The following is a 20,995-nucleotide window of genomic DNA, read 5'->3' as shown; positions in this document are numbered from 1 at the left end:
ACAGCATGATAATATGCTTCTCTTTCCTCAGGGCTTCTGCCTCATTTAATGCACTGAAAGAGCAATTATTTCATATTTTGTTTTCTGCTCACGGTGGAATTAATGGCCGTGTGCCTTATTTGTTGCAAACTAGTCAAACAGTGCTCTGAAGCCAGAATGATTAATTTCCTGATATGTTCTTCTATGGCATTCAGCAGAATTTGACTGACGGGAGTGGGAGCTGCTTAGATCAAAGTCAAAAGCTTCCAGTAATTTTAGGTGCCTACGTTGGAATGCCTGTGGCCTGACCTTTTTATTTGTTGTTGTTGTTGTTTGTTTTGTTTTGTTTTCTCAGAGAAGTTAGCATTGTTTGTTGTAATCTATTTTGCTGAAAATACTGACTTTTCAAAAATTGTTTCCAATCTCATTAAGAAAAAGAGGTTCAGAAGGTTGTCTTGTTTAGACTTTGTGAATGCACTTGTTTCTCTCTGATGGTTCAGGTTTCACCCTCTGCACCCTACTCCTTTGCTTCAAGGTTCCTTTGCAAAACTACTGCTGACTGCTAGTTTTCTTCTGGGCTTGCTTGTTTGTTTGGCCTCTGTAGATATGATGGCTCTACAAAATTCTGCATGTATATACATGTACATTATATAATGGTACATGTTTTCCTTTATATTGCAGACTGAGAACTTCAGGTCCACACCATCACATAAAAACACACCTGAAGTCAACCCTCATGTCTTAGAAGAGACTATCTATCAGAATTATGGAGCAGGAAATAAATTTATGGACTATTATGCCTCATGATGTAGGCATAAGTGGTCTAATACCAGCTCAGCTACTAATGGTACAGTTACTTGAACTTGTCCTTGAACTAACAAATCTCAGATCTCATGCACAGCAGGCTAGCAGAGTACTCACATACTCAACGCTGACCAAGAAAAGCCTTTGTCTTTCCCGACCTGAAGACAGTCAAGGGAACAATCTGCTGATGATTCCTCTCTTACTGTAAATACCAGAACAACTCTCGAAATATTTGCAACTTCTAAAGACTGAGTTGGAAAAAGAGATTTGATTTTTTTTTTTTTTTTTTGGGAAAATGGACTCTGAAGCATGTGCTGTTTTCCCTCAAATCAACAATTGACATAATTTTGTGACTGAGTAAAAGACTGCTGGTGAAAATGTAGCACTTCTGTGTCCAGTCCATTTTAGTGACTGGTTTCTCATTGCAATTCAATGCTGGAAAACAGAAAGCGACACAAGGGACTCTGAAAAGACCAAGAAGACCTACCCAGCAGAAATAAAACTTTTTTTCTAGATAGATAGTTACATGTTACAGATAAGTATCTACTCTTTTTTTTTTTCTTTTTTTTTTTTTTCCTTTAATGTACTTCTTTTTCAATTAAACTTTCTATTTGCATTGATAATGGCAGAAAAAAAACACAAATCTGAACTTGTACTTGATATGAAAATGAGAAATAGCAATGAGCAATTTTCTAAGATTAATTTAAAAGTAAAAATATAAATATGCAAATATTTATCTCAAATGATTTGTGGGGCTATTTGGGTAACTCTTTACAGACCAGATCACACCCTGGTTTTAAAGAGAAGAGCAGTGTTAAGTTGTGAAAAATGCAGATGGTGTACATGTTTAAAAAAACACCAACAACTAATCAAACCACTTATTTCCCTGTCCCCAAGCTGAAGAAAACCACAGATTGCTTGATAATTTCAGTTTTCATAAGCCAGGCTTGTGAAACCTTTTCCAGGCACTAATATAGCACTAAGTATGAAGTAGGCATGAAGATCCCTCAGTGCCTTTCAATTGCATTTCACTTTATCAGCTCTAAATAGGCAAGGATGAGCACCTACTGACACTGCTCCAGGCTTTCCTTTCAGTTGCATCAGAAGGGCATGATGAGCAACTCCCTGGCTTATGACAAGTGCCTACAGAAGGTAGTCCGTTCACCCCTGTTGTGTAACTCAGTGTAGCCCTTCTTGCAGTGCTAAACGTCAGTGGTGGGTTACTGTTTCAGAGCTGTGTATAGCTTCTTCATATCATCTGCTGGGAAGGAGAAGTACCTTTCCATGTATACAGCCTCTGGGAGAAATATGTGACAGCTAGCTTGAAATTAGTGAAAACAGGTTTTCAGTGATTCTACTTAGGAAAAGTGTTCAGTAGCTCGAGTGAAACTCACAGCTGAGTGTAAGGGAGTGGTTTCCCAGTTCTGCTGGTCTGTGGTTGACAGTGCATAATGAGCACAATCCTGCATCCTTTTTTGTTCTTCCTGTCAACCTGGACCTATCACAGCTAGGGTGCTGCCGAGGAGTTAGTTGTGTCTGAAAGCCTCTGAAAAGATCTCATGTTTCTTAGGGAACAGCCTACCTGGATCTAAACCAGGGTTTCTACAGCTGCTGCAATTTGAGTTTGTCTTATTCAGAAGCTGGACCATTGCAGCCAGACATCAGGATGATATAGTTGTCAAACTAAGGAGAGTTAAGCTATGGAGCAATCTGGTTTTGATAATCATGGTGCACAGGTGTTGTGATTTTAAGGGTGCAAAGCAAGAACTTCTCATGGTTCCTTTGCACCATGTTAAATGTTGAAAAGTAGACATAGGAAATAAAACTTAGGGGAGGTGTTTGTGTTGGGGAAGGCCTCTGAAGAATCTCCATTTAAATAGTTACCCATGGCAGAGAAGCGTGGTTTCCATGTTTGTGATTTTATTTTCCCTTTTAAATTATATTTGGTGGAATCGGTCCAGTCACCTGCAACATGTCAACATTTCCACTGATGAGAAATTCTGAGGAGACTTTGTTCTGGATATGTTAACACACAGTGCTCTGGCAATGAGATAGGTCCCATCGTGCCACAGGGATGCAGAGAAATGGGTTCTCTTGGCAGTTCCACAGCTCTAAACAGCAATACTGGTGATGGTTTGACTTCTTATCTCTGGGATGGCCCGATTACCACTTCAGCTGCAGCCTCTCAGAAAATTAACTTACAGCATGGTGGCCTGGTCAGGCTGCAATTGTCACCTGTTCCCTGCCAACAAAAAGCTTGTTACCAGCCCACAGCTCATCCAAAGCCACATGTGGCAGGCATTAAAAAGTCTCAGCTGCCTAATTGTTGTATCTTCCTTCTGCAATAAAATTGGTCCTCATGCTTTTCAAGCTTGCTGTGTAAGATTAATAAAACTTATTAGGGCAAAGAGAATAATGTAGCCATTGGGGGTGATTGTAAGAAAGACGGACATGAATGGGTCTTCTAGTCAGAGCATAATAATTGACCAATCTCACTTAATTTTCTGCTCGTCTTTTGTATGCATTGAAGTTGTGGTACAAGCGGTAGGCAATTATGGATACAGAATTCATTTCTTTGTAGCTGTATGAAATTCACAGGAATGCATACTACTACATCCTATGTACAACTGTACAGGTTGTCAATGGGTGATAACTGTTTTAGTGGACCTGTCAGCGCTTCTAAGAGCATCATCTATGAAAGGAGGAAGATAGGATGAGCCAAGCAATGGGCCTGTGAGTATGCTCAAGAAAGAAGCCCTTGGTGCTTGGGAGAAGAGATACAGGTCTGTGAGGTGAGCAAATTTGCATGGAAACAGCAAGAGGAAAATGGGAGGCTGGAGAAAGGGTTGACAGAGGGGATCAAGACAGCTGGGGTTTAAAGGAGAACAAGCATGCTATTGGGTTGTTGCAGCTTGATACTTTACACTGTGACTAGTTGCTTTGTCTAGTCACTCTGGCTGTCATTGGGTACCTTAACTTCTGATCATGACTGATCTTGGTAGGTTTTGTCACATGGGAAGCTCCTCTCTCAGGTTTTGTAATGGGGAAGTCATATTGATGTCAACCAAAGAGTCCAAAATGTGTATTTTGACTCTTGAAGGAATTTGGTCTGGAAAATAATCAACTTAAGGATGCTTTTATGATTATAACAATTTTTTTTCTTTCTTATGTGCATACTTGGTATTTTTAAATAGATTTTATCTGCATGAAAAGCTTTAAGCAAGACGAATGTTTTAGATTGCAAATTTCCATGTATTCTAATTGTGAAAATGGCTAGAGAAATGCTGACTTTTTTTTTGAATAATTATTATGAGAGAGCCTCTAAAAGGAAATGGGTATCGGAATGAGCTAGTTACGATAGTTACTCCCCAAGAGCAGTCCTGTTGCTTCCTCTGTCCTGTTCCAGCTGCTCAGTAAGCATACACTGATGTGTTGAATAATGCTGAATACAATGGGTGATGGATGACTCTATTCTCTTCATCAGTCTCCAGAAATACTGAGCCTGGAGATCTCCTGCTCCAGAGCTGTTGCAACAGCTTTGCCTTGCCGCTGCTGTTTCAGGCTGACTGTTTAGTTAAATATAGAGTTGACAGAATGTCACTTCTGCTTTTTAGCACTAGGTGATTGTGGCTGAAAAGTCTCCTGTTTGTTGTGTGGACTCTCACTCATAATGCTTACAGGGCACTCTTGGTAATAGTGGTGATGTCTACTTTCTGATTCATCTATGAGCAATTTATCTTAACATAAATCTTAACAGCAGATGTTGCAAAACCTTAGTGCAGTTCTTTATTCTCATTCTGTTCATTGAATTTGGAAGAAATAATAGCTGAGAAAATGTTGAGTTTATAACCTCAAAAATTGGAATGCAATCTCAGATTATGATTAAGCTTTGTTTTAAACCCCAATTTTCAACATCAGGACTGAAATGAAGAAGATAAATAATATTTTTCTTCAGATTTTGGAAATGAGGCAAATATCCTACAGGTATTTGTCAATTCAGTGAAAAGCTGTGTCTATATTGGTTTTTCTTCCAGTTGTATTTTTTGGTCTAGGCTTTTTTTTTTTTTTCATAGCTTTTCTTCTCTGATGAGAAAATATTACTTTGCTTGTATATACTAATTACTGTAACTCCTGTGGAATACTGTCTTGCTGTGTTTCTTTTTCTTTTTCTTTTTTTTAAATGTTTATTTGTGAACTTCTCCTCAGCTACTTGACTTGGTGTCCACAATCTGTATGCATCTTTCATGTGCTGGAGGTCAGTGGAGAGAACATGATTTATCCATGTGGAACATCTATTACATTTCCTACCAACTCTCTGTCCTGGAATAGTCCTGGAGTAGTTTGTGTTTGTGCTCTTAATGTTGTTTCTTAAAGCTATTACCTACTTTTCTCTTTATTTCCTGAGAGTTGTCTCACCAGTGCTCTGATGCACTAGTTTTATCAGTTTGTTGATTTTAATCTTCTCCAATGATTTTACCAACCAGTTCTCTTTCCTCCCTTTTAGCATCAAAGGCAATTTCATTCTCTATTCAGTTGCTTTAGTAGCTACTAGTTCATCTCAGTGAATTAAAAATAAACAAATAAATAAATATACATATATTTATATATATATTTGGTTAAAACAATACGCTTCAAACTGCGATTTGCTTTTCAATTCACTAGTGCATTTCACTGAACTGGTAGACATGCTTAATCCAGGTCTACTCGACTTTATTGGCCAATACATAATAAGAAAATAATCTCTCTCTTTACTGTAAACCACTGTTGTGCTTCAGTGCCTACAAATCCAAGCTTACATACCAAATCCAAATGTGTAATATACATCATTTTATATGACCTTGGGTGATGTCTCTCTTGGATTATTCTGCAAAAACATCATAGACATTTTTTTTTTACTCCATAGTTTCCATACTGCTTTGTACCACTCGATCACAGCAACAGGGATCCATGAAAGCTCAGAGAAACCAAACAAGAACTTATCATTGAGGCTTTTGAGACAAACTCAGTTATCAGTGATTTTACTTAGTTCAGACACAGAAAAAAACACCTCTGATACAATGTCATACTTTTTTTTTTTTTTTTTTGAATGGGACTATAACTGTATCTGATGCTTACATTGTTGAAAACCCTTGTTGAAACCAAGAAATTGTGGTATTAGCTCCATTACAGAAAACAGATGCTATTTACTTGATTAATAACCAATATTTTCAGCAAAAGAGGCAAATGGTGTTACAAACCACAGACTTCTTGTGCATTTACAAACATGAAGCTTTTCCCCAACAACAGTAGAGACAAACAGCATAAGGAAGATTTTTGCTCCACTTCCTCCAGATTCCCTTTCTTGTCATTATCAAGCTATCACTGTCTGCTGCTTGGTTTCCTGTGTATTTTCTGGTTGTTTCGATGATGATATCAAATCCGCTCGCACAGAATATAACACAGTACCCAGAGAAACTTCTTGGAGTTCCTGCTTCAGACTGGAGCCAGGTTATTTTTCTATGCTGGGATGAATGGCTTGGCGTGTGAGGGGAGAACACTGGATGCTGTTTATCCTGACTCTAGCAAGGCTTTTGAGCTGTCCCTCATACCACCCTCATAGACAAAATTACCAGAAAAGTAAACAGGGAGGTGGACTGGAAACTGAAAAGTAAGACAGGCTGTGATCAGCAGTACGATGTCTGGCTGGAGGCCAGTCCCTAGTGCTGTACCACGGGTCGATACTGGGTCTGATGCTGTTTAACATCTCCATTAATGACCTGGATGCTGGTGCATCCTCAGCAAGTTTCTAGTTCATACAACATTGGCAGGAGTGGTTGATGAACCAGAGGGTTGTGCTGTTATTCGGGGAACCTCAAGACACTAGGAAAATGGGTTCTGCACAAAGTTCAACGAGGGAAATGCCAAGGACTTTGTTGTTCAAAAAGTACTTTGTCTCTGCCTGATAAATATTGCACATGGACGTACGTTTCTCTCATGTATTTCTCAGTGGGAAACACACAAATGTACTGCAGGATAGGATGAGCTATCAATGCCTTCATGTTTAGAGTTGTGCAGTATGCTTCCAGCCAGAGTCTGTTTTTTTCTTGTAACTGAGTGTTGTTTTTTTTTTTTTTTTACCAGTGTGGTAAGTTGCTGCACATAAACTCCTTGCTTTTGCTGAGTTGCAGTGATGTCTCAGTTGAACAGGACTTCCATGTTGTTTTTGAGAAGAGGTCAGAATAGGAGGATACTTGGGCTTCAAAAATATTTACAATATTTACCCATTACTGAAACTTTTAAAGAGAAATAAAGCTTAAACGGCTAATTCAATAACAGAGTTGTAGTAGGAAAGAGGATGCTGTAAACATAGACACCACATATTGAGGCATTTTATGCTGATGATACATCTCTAGATCTTCTCACTTTAATCTTATCACTCTGTACTGAGCTCTGAAAATTTAATTTCCACTTGCTCTATTCTCTCTGCTGGCAGTACATACTACTAAGCAAACAAAGGTAAGTGCTTTTTGAATTGATTTTTGTCTGACTGCTGCCACAGTCCCAACAGTGTTTATATGCCATAGTGTAGTGTTTGTATCTGGCTGTATTTGCATTTTTGATTTACATGTGTAAGGATGAAAGAGAAACTGTGTAGGAAAAAAAAAATCCTTTCTATATTAAATTTATCACATAGGAAGCATACAATCCTGTCTTCTGTGCAAAACAAGTGACCCCGTGCAGAACAATTTCCTTAGTACAGAAACATTGCTTGTACTCACTTCATCTCTTGTGCAAGAGGAGTGTTGTGTGGAAAGAAGACGAGCGAGCCAGTTACTGAGAAACTCAAGTCTGGATGCTTGCCTTTGTCCTCAACTTGCTTGAAATATTCAAATCAGGCAGATTAGAATCAAACAACAGAAATTAGTGCGCTATTAGAGCTGCCTCCCTCATCTGACAGGTTAGCATCTGCAGAGCTGTGATACCTTCATTGGCACTGCCGGCCTCCAGGTCTGAATCTCTACCAGATGCACTTGCTATCACATTCTTTATCACTGTCATGTTTGTATGATCAAAAATGGTCTCCTATTTCATGGTGATACATACAGCAAAAATAAAATTGTAGACATATATGCAAACACCTTTGTGTAGGTATGGATGTATGTTTTTCTATGTGCATGTGAAGCTGTGAATATATACAGGAAAAATTATATTTTTTTCTTGAGAAATTAGTTTCTTAATTTCCCATCAACAGAGCATCTCATTATATATAAATGTTGTGAAAGACCTTATTAGCCAGATAGACACATGAGGGATAAAATTAAAAGTTGCTGTGGAAACAGTAACCTGAAATAAATCTCTCTTTTTTCGGTGAACTCAAAATCCCAGTCTTCATCTTCTATTAAAATGTTGTTTGCATATAATTTCTTTCTTTAGGAAAAGAATCTGAATTGCTGATACACAAATGGAAATCCCATCTGACTGTGACTGTATAGTGCATCTCAGACTAATGGATTTTTTTTTTTTTTTTTTTTTCTTCCTGTGAGTATTTTAAGCCCCTTTCTTGTCTTGGTATCAGTCTGATGCAAGGCAGCAAAATTTCATCTGTGGTCGTCATTACTGCCCATCTATGCCCAGCTTCAGCAGTTTGAAAATGTTGCTTTCACTGGAGGAAACAGCCCGGGGTAGAGTATAGAGGAGGGAAGAAGAAAGACTAAAAATGATGTTAAGGCACAGAGAAAATGATTTTCTAAATACATAACATTCTTTACTTCTCAGCTGCAGCTGTCATCATCCTCTCGCACATTCTCAGAAAACCACATATTTCAAATATGGCTTGTCAAATAAGCAAAAAGCAACTTGAGCTTTGTGTGTACCAACTGCTCTGGTACTGAGAGGCTTGATCACACTAAAGCTGGTGTCCATGTTCCATTCCTGGTATTCTTCTGTGGTTGTTATTTTCTGTAGTCTTCTGTTGGCAGATGTATTAACATTAGTGTTAGTTTGGGTCAGGACTGTGCTTTTGAAGAGAAACTCCTAATGGTCCGTTCTTACTGTGCTGGGTTCACATTGTCAAACAGCCTTGGGGCATGCAGCCAACTTGTTTATTTTCTGACAGAGCTAAAGCAGAAGATGCACCCCGGGGGTACACCTAATGCTCTCCAGCTGCTAGTGGGTGCTCAGTTCACAGGATCAGACTAGAGTTAGACCAAAAGAAAATCCTCCCAACCCATGTTGTGCTCTGTCAAACCACTCCTGCCAAGCCCATGCAGCCGATGAGATAAACATAGCTTTTGTTAAACTACCTCTTCCTGTAGTGTGATTTTTTTTTTAAATCTGCTTTGTATGCAAGAAATAACTTGAGCATCAGCCCCAAGAAGGCACTGAAAACTGCTGATGTGCAGTGCTCCTGTATTTAATCTCTCTCTCTCTGTGATTACACAAAGGTTGTGTATGGAAAAGAACAGGGTCTTACTGAGTATGCTCCTGGTAGGCCCGTTTCTGTCCAGGAAAAAGCATTACAGACTGAATCTTCGGATGATCTGGTACCCCTGGATTGCTCAGCAAGAAAACAAAGGCTGCATGCAGACACTAGTGCCAGTTAAGCCACATGTTTTCTTCATAAATGTTGGAATAACACAGAGAATGATGTAATACAATCTGCACAATTATTTGCAAATGCATGAGTCTCATTTGATTTATTCAGTAGTTAAAAAAAATTAGTAAACTGGCACAGAATTTCTACTGTTATCGCACAACAGCTTGCAGCTAAAAAGCCATTGTGCATAAGTGCAAATTGAGAATTAGCATATCTTAAAAAAAAAAAAAAAAAAGCCAAATGCTTAGGCTGCATTGACTAGTGACAATGACAAGACACCGGTCCCAGCTATGGAGCTCGCACTCAGCAAACATTTTATATAGTGGCATTATCTAATGGGCAGGCATGTTTTTGCCCTTCCGGTTTTAGTGTTGCTGATGCAGGACTCAGATCTAGTGGTATGTGACTGAATTTGCTTGGAACCTTTACTTGAATGCTTCTACACTGCCTTATAATTTGCGTAAGTAGTTGGCTGTGAAAGAAGCTAGCCCAGGAATATAGAAGACATCCTGGAGCTGGCTCTGGACTGTTCTAACTTTGTATGAATTTGATTCAGAATTTCCATACTACATGAGGACATTTATATTTCACAGACAAGTACTAGGTGTTTCTTCACAAATTTAATTTGTTTAAGAGGCTGTTTCTCTGTCAGCATGGCTGGCCTGTGTTAAATGTGCTGCACATTCCCAGGGGATCGGTGTTCATGCCTTTCAAAGCAACTTCTACATTGACATTGCTGTGATGAGTCTTTGCACAGACAGATAGTGAACAGGCATGGAGGAATTGCTGCATTTTCCTGCCCTGTAGCTAGTGTCAGACTGAGGGAACTTGCCTGTCATTGTAATGTCTACAATTCATATGAGGGTTTTTCTCCATAGTGTTCTTAATCCAACTCTTTTTCACAAGCCCCACATTTTTATTTTGATAAAAAAAATGTTATTTGTTTGTTGCAATGTAACAGACAGTAAATGGAGTGGCAGAGAGTGTTCTGCTTTATTTTGTTCTCGTACATGTATATTTTCTACCATCTGAAACATATGAGCAAACAACCCCTGTTCTCATGTCTTGATAACAATGATAGAAGGTTGCTGTCCTGAGGCGTTATTTCAGCTTTGCTTTCCTCTCTGACAGGGGCAGGGCTAATTTCAGTGCTGGTCTATCCGGTGTTGCATCCTGTCTTGAACAGTGACCAGCAGAGAAAAAAAAAACACACATAGAGCTGCCCTACCCTTTCAACATCTTGCCTAGCTTTCTGCAGACTTTGGTGTAAGACTTTGTGAGATGGAGCATTTGAATCATCTCTTAATAGTCATTGATAAACCCGCACTCCAATATGATGACTCCAATATCTGGATCAAAAATTATTGTGACAGAATGATAGATACTCAAGAGTGTGTCTAGGTGAGCTTTGCTAAAAATATTTTCAGTCATTGGAATGAAGTGTGAAAGCCAGACAAATCAATGCAGATTAGTACAGTCAATGTAGGAACTGCGGATAGGAGAAAAATCCATGCCAGGGGACTTCTATGAGAATAGGTAATTATGAAGAAATAGCTTCCTGAGATATCACTTAGCAAGACTTCTAAGAGGAGCTTTAAACTGAGAAATGAGGGAAATGTTTTGGGATAGTAGTGAAATCCTTCTCTCTCTCTTTAAAATAAAATGAGAAGGGGAAAAAAGGAGTAACACTTGCTGATTGTAGTCAAGCTGGTGATATCAAGAATCAGATGCCTGACTTTTACATGGGTAGGAAGTGTGTGGTTAACAGGAGATAACAGACATTCTTGTGGATTCATACCTGGCAAACGGAGTGCAGTGCATGAAATGGAATATGACATTGACTGCAGCACGGTGGAACAGCAGCAGCAATTATTACATGGTAAGGAGCAATCATGTTAGGAATGTGCTGTGCAGAAATTATAGAAATAACAGTTTAAAGGCAGTGGAGGAGTGAAATCATATTAAGAAATTATATTTTAAAAAAGAGTGATAATGTGAATAAAGTAGATTAGTCGTGACCAAAATCATTTTAGGAAAGGATGTTAAAAGAGGCCCTTCTGGGATAGACTGGGGAGTTGAATTTGGATATGAACAAAGAATTCTTTAATGCTATTAGAGAGAGAAATACTCCTGAGATTTGTATCACAGGAAATTTTAATTTCTCAGTCACATAGACTGAAAACCATTAACAATGATAGGCCATGGGTGTGAAAATCAAAATATATGTTTAACTGAGCAGTCAGTGAAGCAGTTGAGGGTGATACTGCTTAACATTTTGTTTCTGCGACTAACATCAACAATATCGATGACGTGGTTGTAGAAAATACCTTGAGTGAAAGTGAGGTTGATTTAGTTGATGTGAATTGGAATACAGGTCTGTGACTTGTGTTCCTGGTTTAAATAGTGAAACTCATACATGACAGGAGAGAACTAAACGGTGAGGTCAGTAGGACTATGAAGCTCAGGACTTAATTTTAACTGAAGCCTGAGATTTCTTTGTGTTAAAGGTGTAAATCATAGAATCATAGAATATCCTGAGTTGGAAGGGACCCTTAAGGATCATCAAGTCCAACTCTTGACACCGCACAGGTCTACCCAAGTTCAGACCATGTGACTAAGTGCACAGTCCAATCTCTTCTTAAATTCAGTCAGGCTCTGTTGAAGGTATCTGAAGCAAAGGAAAAAATATCCCCAGATAGCTTTGGAAATAAAGGAAAATTCTCTTGAAACAGATGGTAGAAATGCACAGAGTACCTCTAAGGATGAAGAAAAATATTTACCTGGCAGAGAGACCAGTCTTAAACATCAAGAAGCTCAAGGATAAAACAGGAATTGCCAGCAGGCTGCTCTTGCAAAACACCTTCAAATGATGAGCAGAAGGCTCTCTTGGGATGTGCAAATAAAGCTGTGCAAGGACAGGAGCTGTGGTGGGTACAGTCCTCAGCTCTGAAGCTCTAGTCATGTCACTATAGTTTGGGAGACCCAGGAGAGCCTGCGGTGCTTGTATTCTGGGTCACACACAATCACTGGCCTGTAAGTAATAGTAAAAGTGTGGGTGGATGAATCACTATAGAGATTTTAATTTATTTCTATTTTTTTTCTTTAACAATAGGAACATTTTAGTCCAAGATTGCTTTGAGCAGCTGGTGAGGTTGGCCTGGCTGGGACCACCCTTCAGACCAAGCCCCACTTTGGCCTGAGACAGCTGTCCAGGGTGTAGAGGGTCAGCCAGAGTAATGAGAAGATTAGAAAAGTGATACCAACAAAGTCCTGCAATGCAAAGTGTGAGGAAATTTTAATTATTAGCTCAATGTTAGCTTGGTGTGTAATGACTTCACATCAGAGTATTCAGCAGGTGCTCAGACAGCGATGAAAATTAATGACTTTGGCTTGAGGCAAAGGGAACAAACAAAACTCTCGCTCATTTTTTTGTCTGTTCCTGAGGAATGGGAATAAACACACATAACAAAACACCCCATCTGTCTCAGAAGGATGGACGCCTCCTCAAATCCTGCGTCTACGGTATCTGAATCAAACATCTGCCTCTGAAGGTGTGATAGCAGTCAGCCACTATGCAGGTGGCCTTGGTTGACCCATATCTGGAAGATCAACTCCTTTCCTCAGGATACTAATTGGTAATTTGGGGAGTTATCTTAGTCTAACATTAAACAGACAAAGTGGAAACTTGGTTCTGGACTTCCACAGAGGTATGCTCAAAATTTCTCCTATTGCCTTCATGCCAAATTCCCTCCTGCGAGTCATTTTTCATTTCCCAATATCTCTGACAACTCAACCTGGCTACAGCATTGCTAGTTTTCACTGATTACTCCTAAAATTTCTGATGCTTTTCTCTTGATTTTTGTTTTGTCTTAAAATCTTATGTTAGAGTCCCCATATCTATGTTTGGTTTACTTTGTGACTGTAGAAGAAATGCGATGTCCCTGGGTCTTCCAGAAATGTTTGAAAACTCAGTGGACCTGGACACTACAGCTGTCAATGACTAATTAAAAGAATCCCAAAGAAACTATTTTCTGAAGCCTTAGCCATGATTTTGAACAGTAGGGGTTAAAAATAATGATCCTAGCTTAAAATGATGAATACCTATATGTTATTTCATAAAATCTCTACTCTAGACCCCACTTCAATGTCAAAGGCTTGTTTTCAGACTTCAATATTTTATTTTTCTTTTTTTTTAATGCTATAATGAAACCCAAAGAAGGAGTAAGATAATGTCATAGTGAGTGAGGAGACTTGAGTTTAATTCTTTGTTGCTGTTTTGTGATCTCAGGCAAACACTTTGTCCCTCTTTCTCTCTGCTTTGATTCTCTGTCTGCGAGGACAATAGCACTTCCTTGTTTCTCCTGGAAATGCATTATTTTAATCACTGTAAGAGACAATGAAGAACTCAGGCAGTAGGCAAGGGGCATTGTGGTAAGTACAATAGCTCAACAGAAATAGAAGAAAAAAAAAAAAGCTGTGAGGCTCCTGATGTTTGAGGATGGATTGTTTAAATAATTCCACCAGGTTGCTGTGCCCTCTGTGAGGTGAGGATACCAGTAACATTAGCATCTCAGTGGGCTAAAGATCTGAACCCTGCTGCTGCCTCAAGCCTTGTTCTTACTAATATAAAGATCTATTCATCCTTTTAATCTCTGATATTGGGAAAGCTTTAGAAAACCTACACACCTGTGAAATGAAGAGTGGGATGAGCTTGCTTTTGTCTGTTTAAATAAGAAGTAAGGTACTGAGTGAATTGCTTCTGTGCTGCTTGAGTTTTGTGGCTAGATTACTATAGCCTGGGCCTTATGATACATTTAACTAACTTAGAAAACAAGATGAGAAGATCAGCAAGGAAATTGTACAGTGCATTGATGCCCCACAGCTATAAGGGATATACACAACAGGCACTGACTAATTGCATCAGGTTTCCATGAACTTCAGTCAGAAGCAGCCTGGAAGGAAGGTATTCCCCAGCTACCACTGGACATAACCTGACAGAGAAAAGTGCTGTCTGATAGTGTTGTCATTCAGATAAACATCTGGTTTATCCCCAGATTCTTCTTCTTTACTCCTAATTTTATTGGGGAGCTGTCTTTAATCTTTCAGGGACAGGCTAATACCTTTATTTCTGTATTTCACTGGTTTATGCTTAAAAAAAAAAAAACCAACAGGTTATTAGCTTTGCTCTCTTGGCATCCTTGCAAAAGCACAAATGAAAAATGTTATTTGTGGGCAGTGATTCTGCGAGTAGGAGCTAGGTATCAGACTATATCTGTCTCGTGGTTTATAAAGCCTCTCTGAGAAAGCAGTGGTCCACCTGTGAAGAAATGGGTTGTAATAAGTGTAAGGGGAGAAAAATATCACGATGATATTTTCACGATGATATCACAAAGAAACCACCACAAATGAATGGGGACGTACTTTGTAAGGAGGAAGTAGAAACACACCTATAAAAGCCTAAAAATGTTAACAAAGCCACAACTTGTGCTGTGTTGTGCAAGCACCAGGGTGGTGTTTGCTGTGTTGTGCAAGCATCATCAGAAGCAGCCAAGCTCTATCTGCTAGGAGCAGTTTGCCAGGATCCCATACCTCTGGCTGGCTGGAGTTTCTGAAATAAAGGATTATAATTATTTTTTTATTATTATTATTTTTTTTAATGGGGAACAAACATAGAAGCTTTGTCTGTTGTTGTCCACATTAGAACTTATGGCTAAGAACAGTAACGTTTTCTTGTCTCAGGCTGAGCCTAGCAAAGTTATCTAGTTATCTGGGTTACCTTGGGTTCACTTGATAGCTGGGTTCCATTTGGCAATTGCCCTGGGGCTTTTTGTTTGCCAGGTTGTGTTAAATGTAGGCTACTGGAACAAGATGCCAATGGTTAATAAAGGTAAAATTCATGTCTTCCTGGCAGTTCCACAGAGATGTCAAGGTAAAGACATCAAGGAAAGTCACAGAGAATGAGGCAAATTGCTATTATTCTGTTGAATCTTGGAGGGGATTTTAGATGTAAAAGCAAGGCACTCCCATGCCCCCAAGTGATTTCAGGTGGTCTTCTTCATTCTGCTGTTACAGTGGATCCCTTATTCTCCTGGGGAGCTGGAGCAGACATTGTAGCTCTGCCTTAGCACCATCCTTTTTTCCATTTCAGGTGTTAGGCATTGAAGTCTCTGCCTTTCTACCTTCAGGCCTCATTGCTGTATTGCTCCTTCCTGCTTTTCCTCCTTGCAGATTTCAAATTACGTACTGTAAAGGTGCTTTTTCAGTCAGTGGGACAGATGGGTAGATGCTTCCCTTCCCAGACAGCTGTTCAGCGGGTGAGATGCTGGCTGGCAGATGTTTCCTCTGTTTGTGATACGGCTACATTAACCAATATGAGGTCTTTCTTAACTGGTGAATAGAAAAAAGAGCCTTAAAGTCAAATCAAGCTTTCTCCCTTTACAGCTTAGAGAGGTAAACATAGAGATAATTAGGCAGCCTAGAAAAGAAGGGGTACTGTAAGAAAAAAATCAGAGCAAATTGCATTTTTATATCATGCCTAAACGTTGGATGACATTCTAACCCTTCTGTACTTGATAGGAACATTACTATTTCTGGGGGCACTGGGAGTTCTCACAGTTTAGCTTTACATTACATTAGGTTCTTTGTGGTACATCTGAGGCTATGCTAGTTTTAAAGCCATATACTGTAAAAGCAGAGCTGAGTTAAATGCATAGTTAGATTGCTGTACCGTAGTGGGAAGGCATTTTATCTGCTTAAACAAAGCTCTTATAACATGGCAACAAATTTTCACATTTTGATGGTCTGTCTGCAGACACTAGTAGAATCAGGCTATATCTGGAGTACTCCCCAGGGACTAGCTGTTTCACAGACAGGCCACATGAAACAAGTCAAAGGCGAATGTAAACATCTTTTGACTTCAGTTGCTGGTATTTTTCTTTCTGGAATTGGTTTTGACAGGTTGTTGTGGTTTTTAAAGGCTCTGCATTAATAGAATGAATAGAGGATACAGGGCACAAGCGGCAATATTTTTCCAGTTCCTGCCAGGTGTGATGTAAGGACTATATGAAGCCTCATGCTCTGTCTACTTGACAAGGTGGGAAGGAAAATAGTATTCAGGTTCTGTGGCTATTATCTACAATCTATTTTTAGCTATTCTTGAACAACCTCTTTCTCTCCACCACCTGAAGCATTCCCTAGAGGAAATCTACCTCACTAGGCTAATGTCAACCTTTGGGAATATCCTCATACACTTTACAGAGGGATTTCCATGGCCCTTTGTTCAACTTCAGTGTGAAGATGTGATATATGGCAAAGACAGCTGGGTTAATGCTGCCTGACAGCAAACTTATGGTCAAAGAACTTGCATGCTGTTTTGGAGGAAAGATTTGTAAGTCATACTGGTCAGATCTATGCAATTTCTGGAGAGTCCAGAACTAGACCAGAATGGCATTTGGACAATGCTATTTTTTTTTTTTCTCTGGCTGTGCTCACAACACTAACTGCAAGAAAGTTGTACTCTGTAATTTTGACTCATGTGGCTGATGGAGGCCAGCAAAGAAACATTGGAGCAACTTGTGCAGACAGTGCCAAGGCTTCCTTTTAATGCAGGTAGAGAGCTGGTTTCTGTAAGGTAGTGCAGTGATGATGATCTAGCTCAGTACTAGAGAGCATAGGATCAGATAGCAAACAAAATCACCAAAATGGTGAACTAATTCTCTGAACATCCCAGGTCTGTGAACAGCACAGAGAAGGCAGTGACTGCTTTTGCAACTTCTCTCTTCCTGGCAACAAAGACCAGAGCTGACTGGAGTACATTCATGCTGGGCTGCTCTGTATTGTTCCAGCAGCATGATGCTAAGCAAATGGAAAGTTGTATTAAGTGGTCAGTGGGAGATTTTCTTTGCACAAAAAAGCCCTCATGGGGCTCAGAAATAGCCATGCCTTAACGCAGCTTAATGACAGCAGCCTATATAGGAGGCAGTAATTGCATGTAAATTGAAGTGCTATAGGGATACAAAATCTAGCAGCTTCCTTGGCTGTGTGTACGGACTGGCCTTTTGCTGTCCACGGTGACCTCAGCCATGTGGATTTGAGGGCCAGCACATTGCCACAAGCTGGCATGTCCCTGACTTATCCTTCGGCAGCTGCAGGTAGAGGGAACAGGAGCTCATTTGAATAGAGAGGGACCTGTTGGCAGGGTGGGCACCTTTCTGGGTGCTGGATAGTGGATTTCACTCCTTTTGGGTGTGTTTCAGGGCACAGCAGCTGTCTGGCTCAGCATCAGTCTTCATTTCCTTTTCTGGGGCCTGGGGATGCTCTTGTCCTTACCTGTTAGATCACTAACTCACTTTGTTTTACCTCAGGGCCTTTGACAGATACCTTCTTAGCACAGAGAAGATAGCTTACTTCACATCTGTAGATCTCCTGCAATACTGATGATATCATTTGATCTTCTGTCTATTCCAGCAACAAAACTCCAGGAAATATGTTTGAGCAAGGAGAACTCCTATGCTAGGATGTTTGTCTGCATATGTCATGTCGAGACAAAGAATTATGCAGGGACAAGGGAACAAAGGCAAGAGTTTACTTTATATTTGCTGATTATATAGTGAAATGTTGCAAGTAGAAAGAGTCCCTTTGACATTTCTGCATCAAACTAATGTTAAATATTGTGAAAAGTACAATTTGGCAAAAAAAATCTTACCTATGCTTTCCATGGCTACTGAGTTGGATGGGGGTTTGCAACACTTTATAGCCCTGCCAAATGTAATAGGAAAATTTGCATAGCTCCCTAAACCACCTGAAAATGTGAGCTCTCAACTATTTAGAACTAGCTTGTCCTCAGGGCATGTAAACATTTGTAATTACCTGAGTCCTGCTTCCTTCACAGCAATATATATCCTACAGCAGAAGGGAACAAGATGGAATCATACTGCCACTGTGTATTTCTTTGGTAATGCAGCATAGGTAACTCTAACCAGCCTCACATTTCTTTTGAAAGGTTTAGAGTACTCTTTGATTTGATTATTTTTCTCCCTCAGAATTCAACGAAACTTGGAAGAGTAAAGAAATTTCCAGGTCTTTTTGTCTGTGTGACAGTGAAAGAGAACATATGGGACAGAAAAAAAGGAGAAGAGATGTTGACAGAAGCACGGGAGTCAGAAATCTGTCATTTTTCATTTCCACTTCGCAAAGCAGCTCAAGTGGCTCCTGCACTGCTTAAATTTAAAAAATAAATAAATAAAATTCAAGCTTCAAGTGAAAGGTATAAACTCTTCTAGGCGCACTATCCCAAGAACAGGAATGGAACTGGACAGCTAACACGGACCAACAGAAATATGTAGGTATAAGTGAGTGACAAGGCAATTCAAGGTTGTGTTGATATTACATTTTAGAAAACCCTGAGATTTTTTTTTTTTTTTTGGACTATAATAATCCTCCTTTTTTTTTTTTTTTAAAAAAAAAAAAAAAAAGCACTTTGAGTGCTTGGCTTTACCACATGGGAAGCTATTCAATTTGTTTTCCCCTCCCCTTCCCCAGTGTGCTTGCATGACAGCAGCACTGCAAGAGATTATTAATTGTAACACTTCCTCCTTCCTGCCTCCATGTTGTTTCTCTATTTTAATGACTCTCTTCTCTTTCTTTCCATCTTCTCAAGAGAGATGGAGGCAGATGGACAAGACCGGTTATAAAAACTTGAATGCTGCCATGATTGTGTTACTGAGTTTCACACCATTAACGCAGATAGACAATACTAACTGATAGAGCACACCTCCTCTGGGTTGTAATTGCACATCCATGCACTCTGCAACCTGCTCAGACCCACATATTCCAGCTGCAGCCCAGCAAGCCAGCACTGAGGAAACACAAGCCTTCAAACTCCCTGGTTGCTGCTCTTCAGAATGTGTCTGTCTCACGTGCTCACTGCTCTGCAGATTGGCATGATTTGTAACCTGCTGCCCACTACACCACCAAATCCAGGGACTCTGTCAGTAGAATTTAACTGAAAATATATAATGACAGTGAGATTTAAGTTATGGTGAAGCACTTTTTTTTTTTTTCCTTCCTAGCATAAGATTTCAGTTACAGACCAGTCTATAATTTCAAAGCACAGTTCTCCATTGCCTCATGCTTTGCTCTGTCCTTTACACCATTACAGTATGATAGGAGTTACAGCTTTTGGAAATGAAGATATTTTAGCTGCTTTACTCAGTATTGTTGTTGTGAGTTTATGTGGCAAGGTTTTGGTAGATGGGGGCCATAGGGGTGGCTTCTGTGAGAAGAATCTAGAAGCTGCCCCATGTTAGGTAAGGGCCCCACTGCTGACCAGAGCCGAGCCAATAAATGATGTTGTTTGTGTCTCTGTGCGAGCATATTTGAGAAAGGGGAAACAAAACAAACAAACAAAATGCTTCTACATGGCATCTGGGAGAGTGAGAGGACTGAGAAACTGCCTTGCAGGCAGCAAGGTCAGTGAAGAAGGAGGGGGAGAGGTGCTCCAGGCACCGGAGCAGAAGTCCCCTGCGGCCTGTGGTGAGGACCATGGTGAAGCAGGATGTCCCCCTGCAGCCCATGGAGTACCACGGTGGAGCAGGGTTCCACGCTGCAGCCCGTGGAGGAGACCATGGTGAAGCAGGTGGGCCTGCACTGACGGAGGCTGCTGCCTGTGGAAGACCCCTGCCGGAGCAGATTCCGGGCTGGACCTGTAGCCCGTGGAGAGGAGCCCACGCAGGAGCAGGTGACCTGGCAGGAGCTGCTGCGCGTGGGGGAGCCAGGTTGGAGCAGTTTTCTCCTGAGGGATGGACCCTGTGGTACGGACCCGTATCTGGAGCAGTTCTGGAAGAGATGCTGCCTGTGGAAAGCCCACGCCGGATCAGTTCAGAAAGGACTGCATGGTGTGGGAGGAGTCCTTGCGCACGGCACAAGGGACAAGAGTGACCAAGAAGGAACAGCGGAGATGAAGCACTATAGAATGACCATAACCGCTGTTCCCCTGTGCTGCCTGGGGGGAGGAGATGGAAGAGGGTGGATGGGGGAGAATGCGTTTTTGATTTCTTTCCTTTGTTTCTCACTTCTCTAGCTTGTTAGTAATAGGCAATAAATCTTACTGTCTCCCTACTCTGCGTCTGTTTTGCCCATTGTGATAATCATTGAGTGATCTCCCCGTCCTTATCTCAACCCTTGAGCCCTTTGCGTCGTATTTTCTTCCCCTTTCCTTTTGAGGAGGTGGAGTGAGAGAGTGGCTGTGGTGGAACTTGGCTGTCCACCCAAGTAAAACCACCACAGTTGTAAAAAGTGTTGAAGAGCAACTGCGAATGATGTCTATGGCCTGGAAACCACAGTTGAGGCTGAATCAATAGCAGTCACTGTACCTAATGTCATTATTTTCTTAAATGGAGGGCTGAGTCGCTATTTTGCTAGTGCCTGGTATTGCTCGTGACTCCTTAAAATTTAATACTGAAATAAAAATGTAATAACATACAATGAAAGAGCTTCCCTAGAAACTGTCCTAGAAACTTTTAACCTGCAGCTGATACCTATGCTATTGGAATTTATCAGGGGAGCTGATCTCTGGTGATCTGTAATTTTTTTAATGTACATTTTCAAACTGTGTAGATGTTTCAGCACATCATTTCA

At 40.3% G+C, this 20,995-nt stretch overlaps 1 protein-coding gene across 10 annotated transcripts in view; it reads left to right on the top strand.

Moving 5' to 3' along the window:
* The window catches only part of LOC137860856 (cell surface glycoprotein CD200 receptor 2-like), a 54,249-nt gene extending 33,494 nt beyond the window's left edge, over positions 1-20,755 (top strand). For 5 of the 10 annotated variants that reach the window (XM_068691625.1, XM_068691616.1, XM_068691604.1 and 2 more), the window contains one exon: positions 18,400-18,825. In XM_068691625.1, the coding sequence (XP_068547726.1) occupies positions 18,400-18,594 (195 nt within the window). In that variant the 3' untranslated portion in view covers positions 18,595-18,825. Of the gene's footprint in view, positions 1-660; positions 12,005-18,399 lie in introns of those variants that run through there. The other 5 variants (XM_068691674.1, XM_068691666.1, XR_011099230.1 and 2 more) reach the window with 4 other exon arrangements.
* Positions 20,756-20,995: the final 240 nt, after the last annotated feature.

This window comes from Anas acuta, chromosome 1 (assembly GCF_963932015.1).
Source record: "Anas acuta chromosome 1, bAnaAcu1.1, whole genome shotgun sequence".
Taxonomy (NCBI): Eukaryota; Metazoa; Chordata; class Aves; order Anseriformes; family Anatidae; genus Anas; species Anas acuta.
Note: the sequence above shows the minus strand (reverse complement) of the source record. Positions and strands in the feature narration are given on the sequence as shown.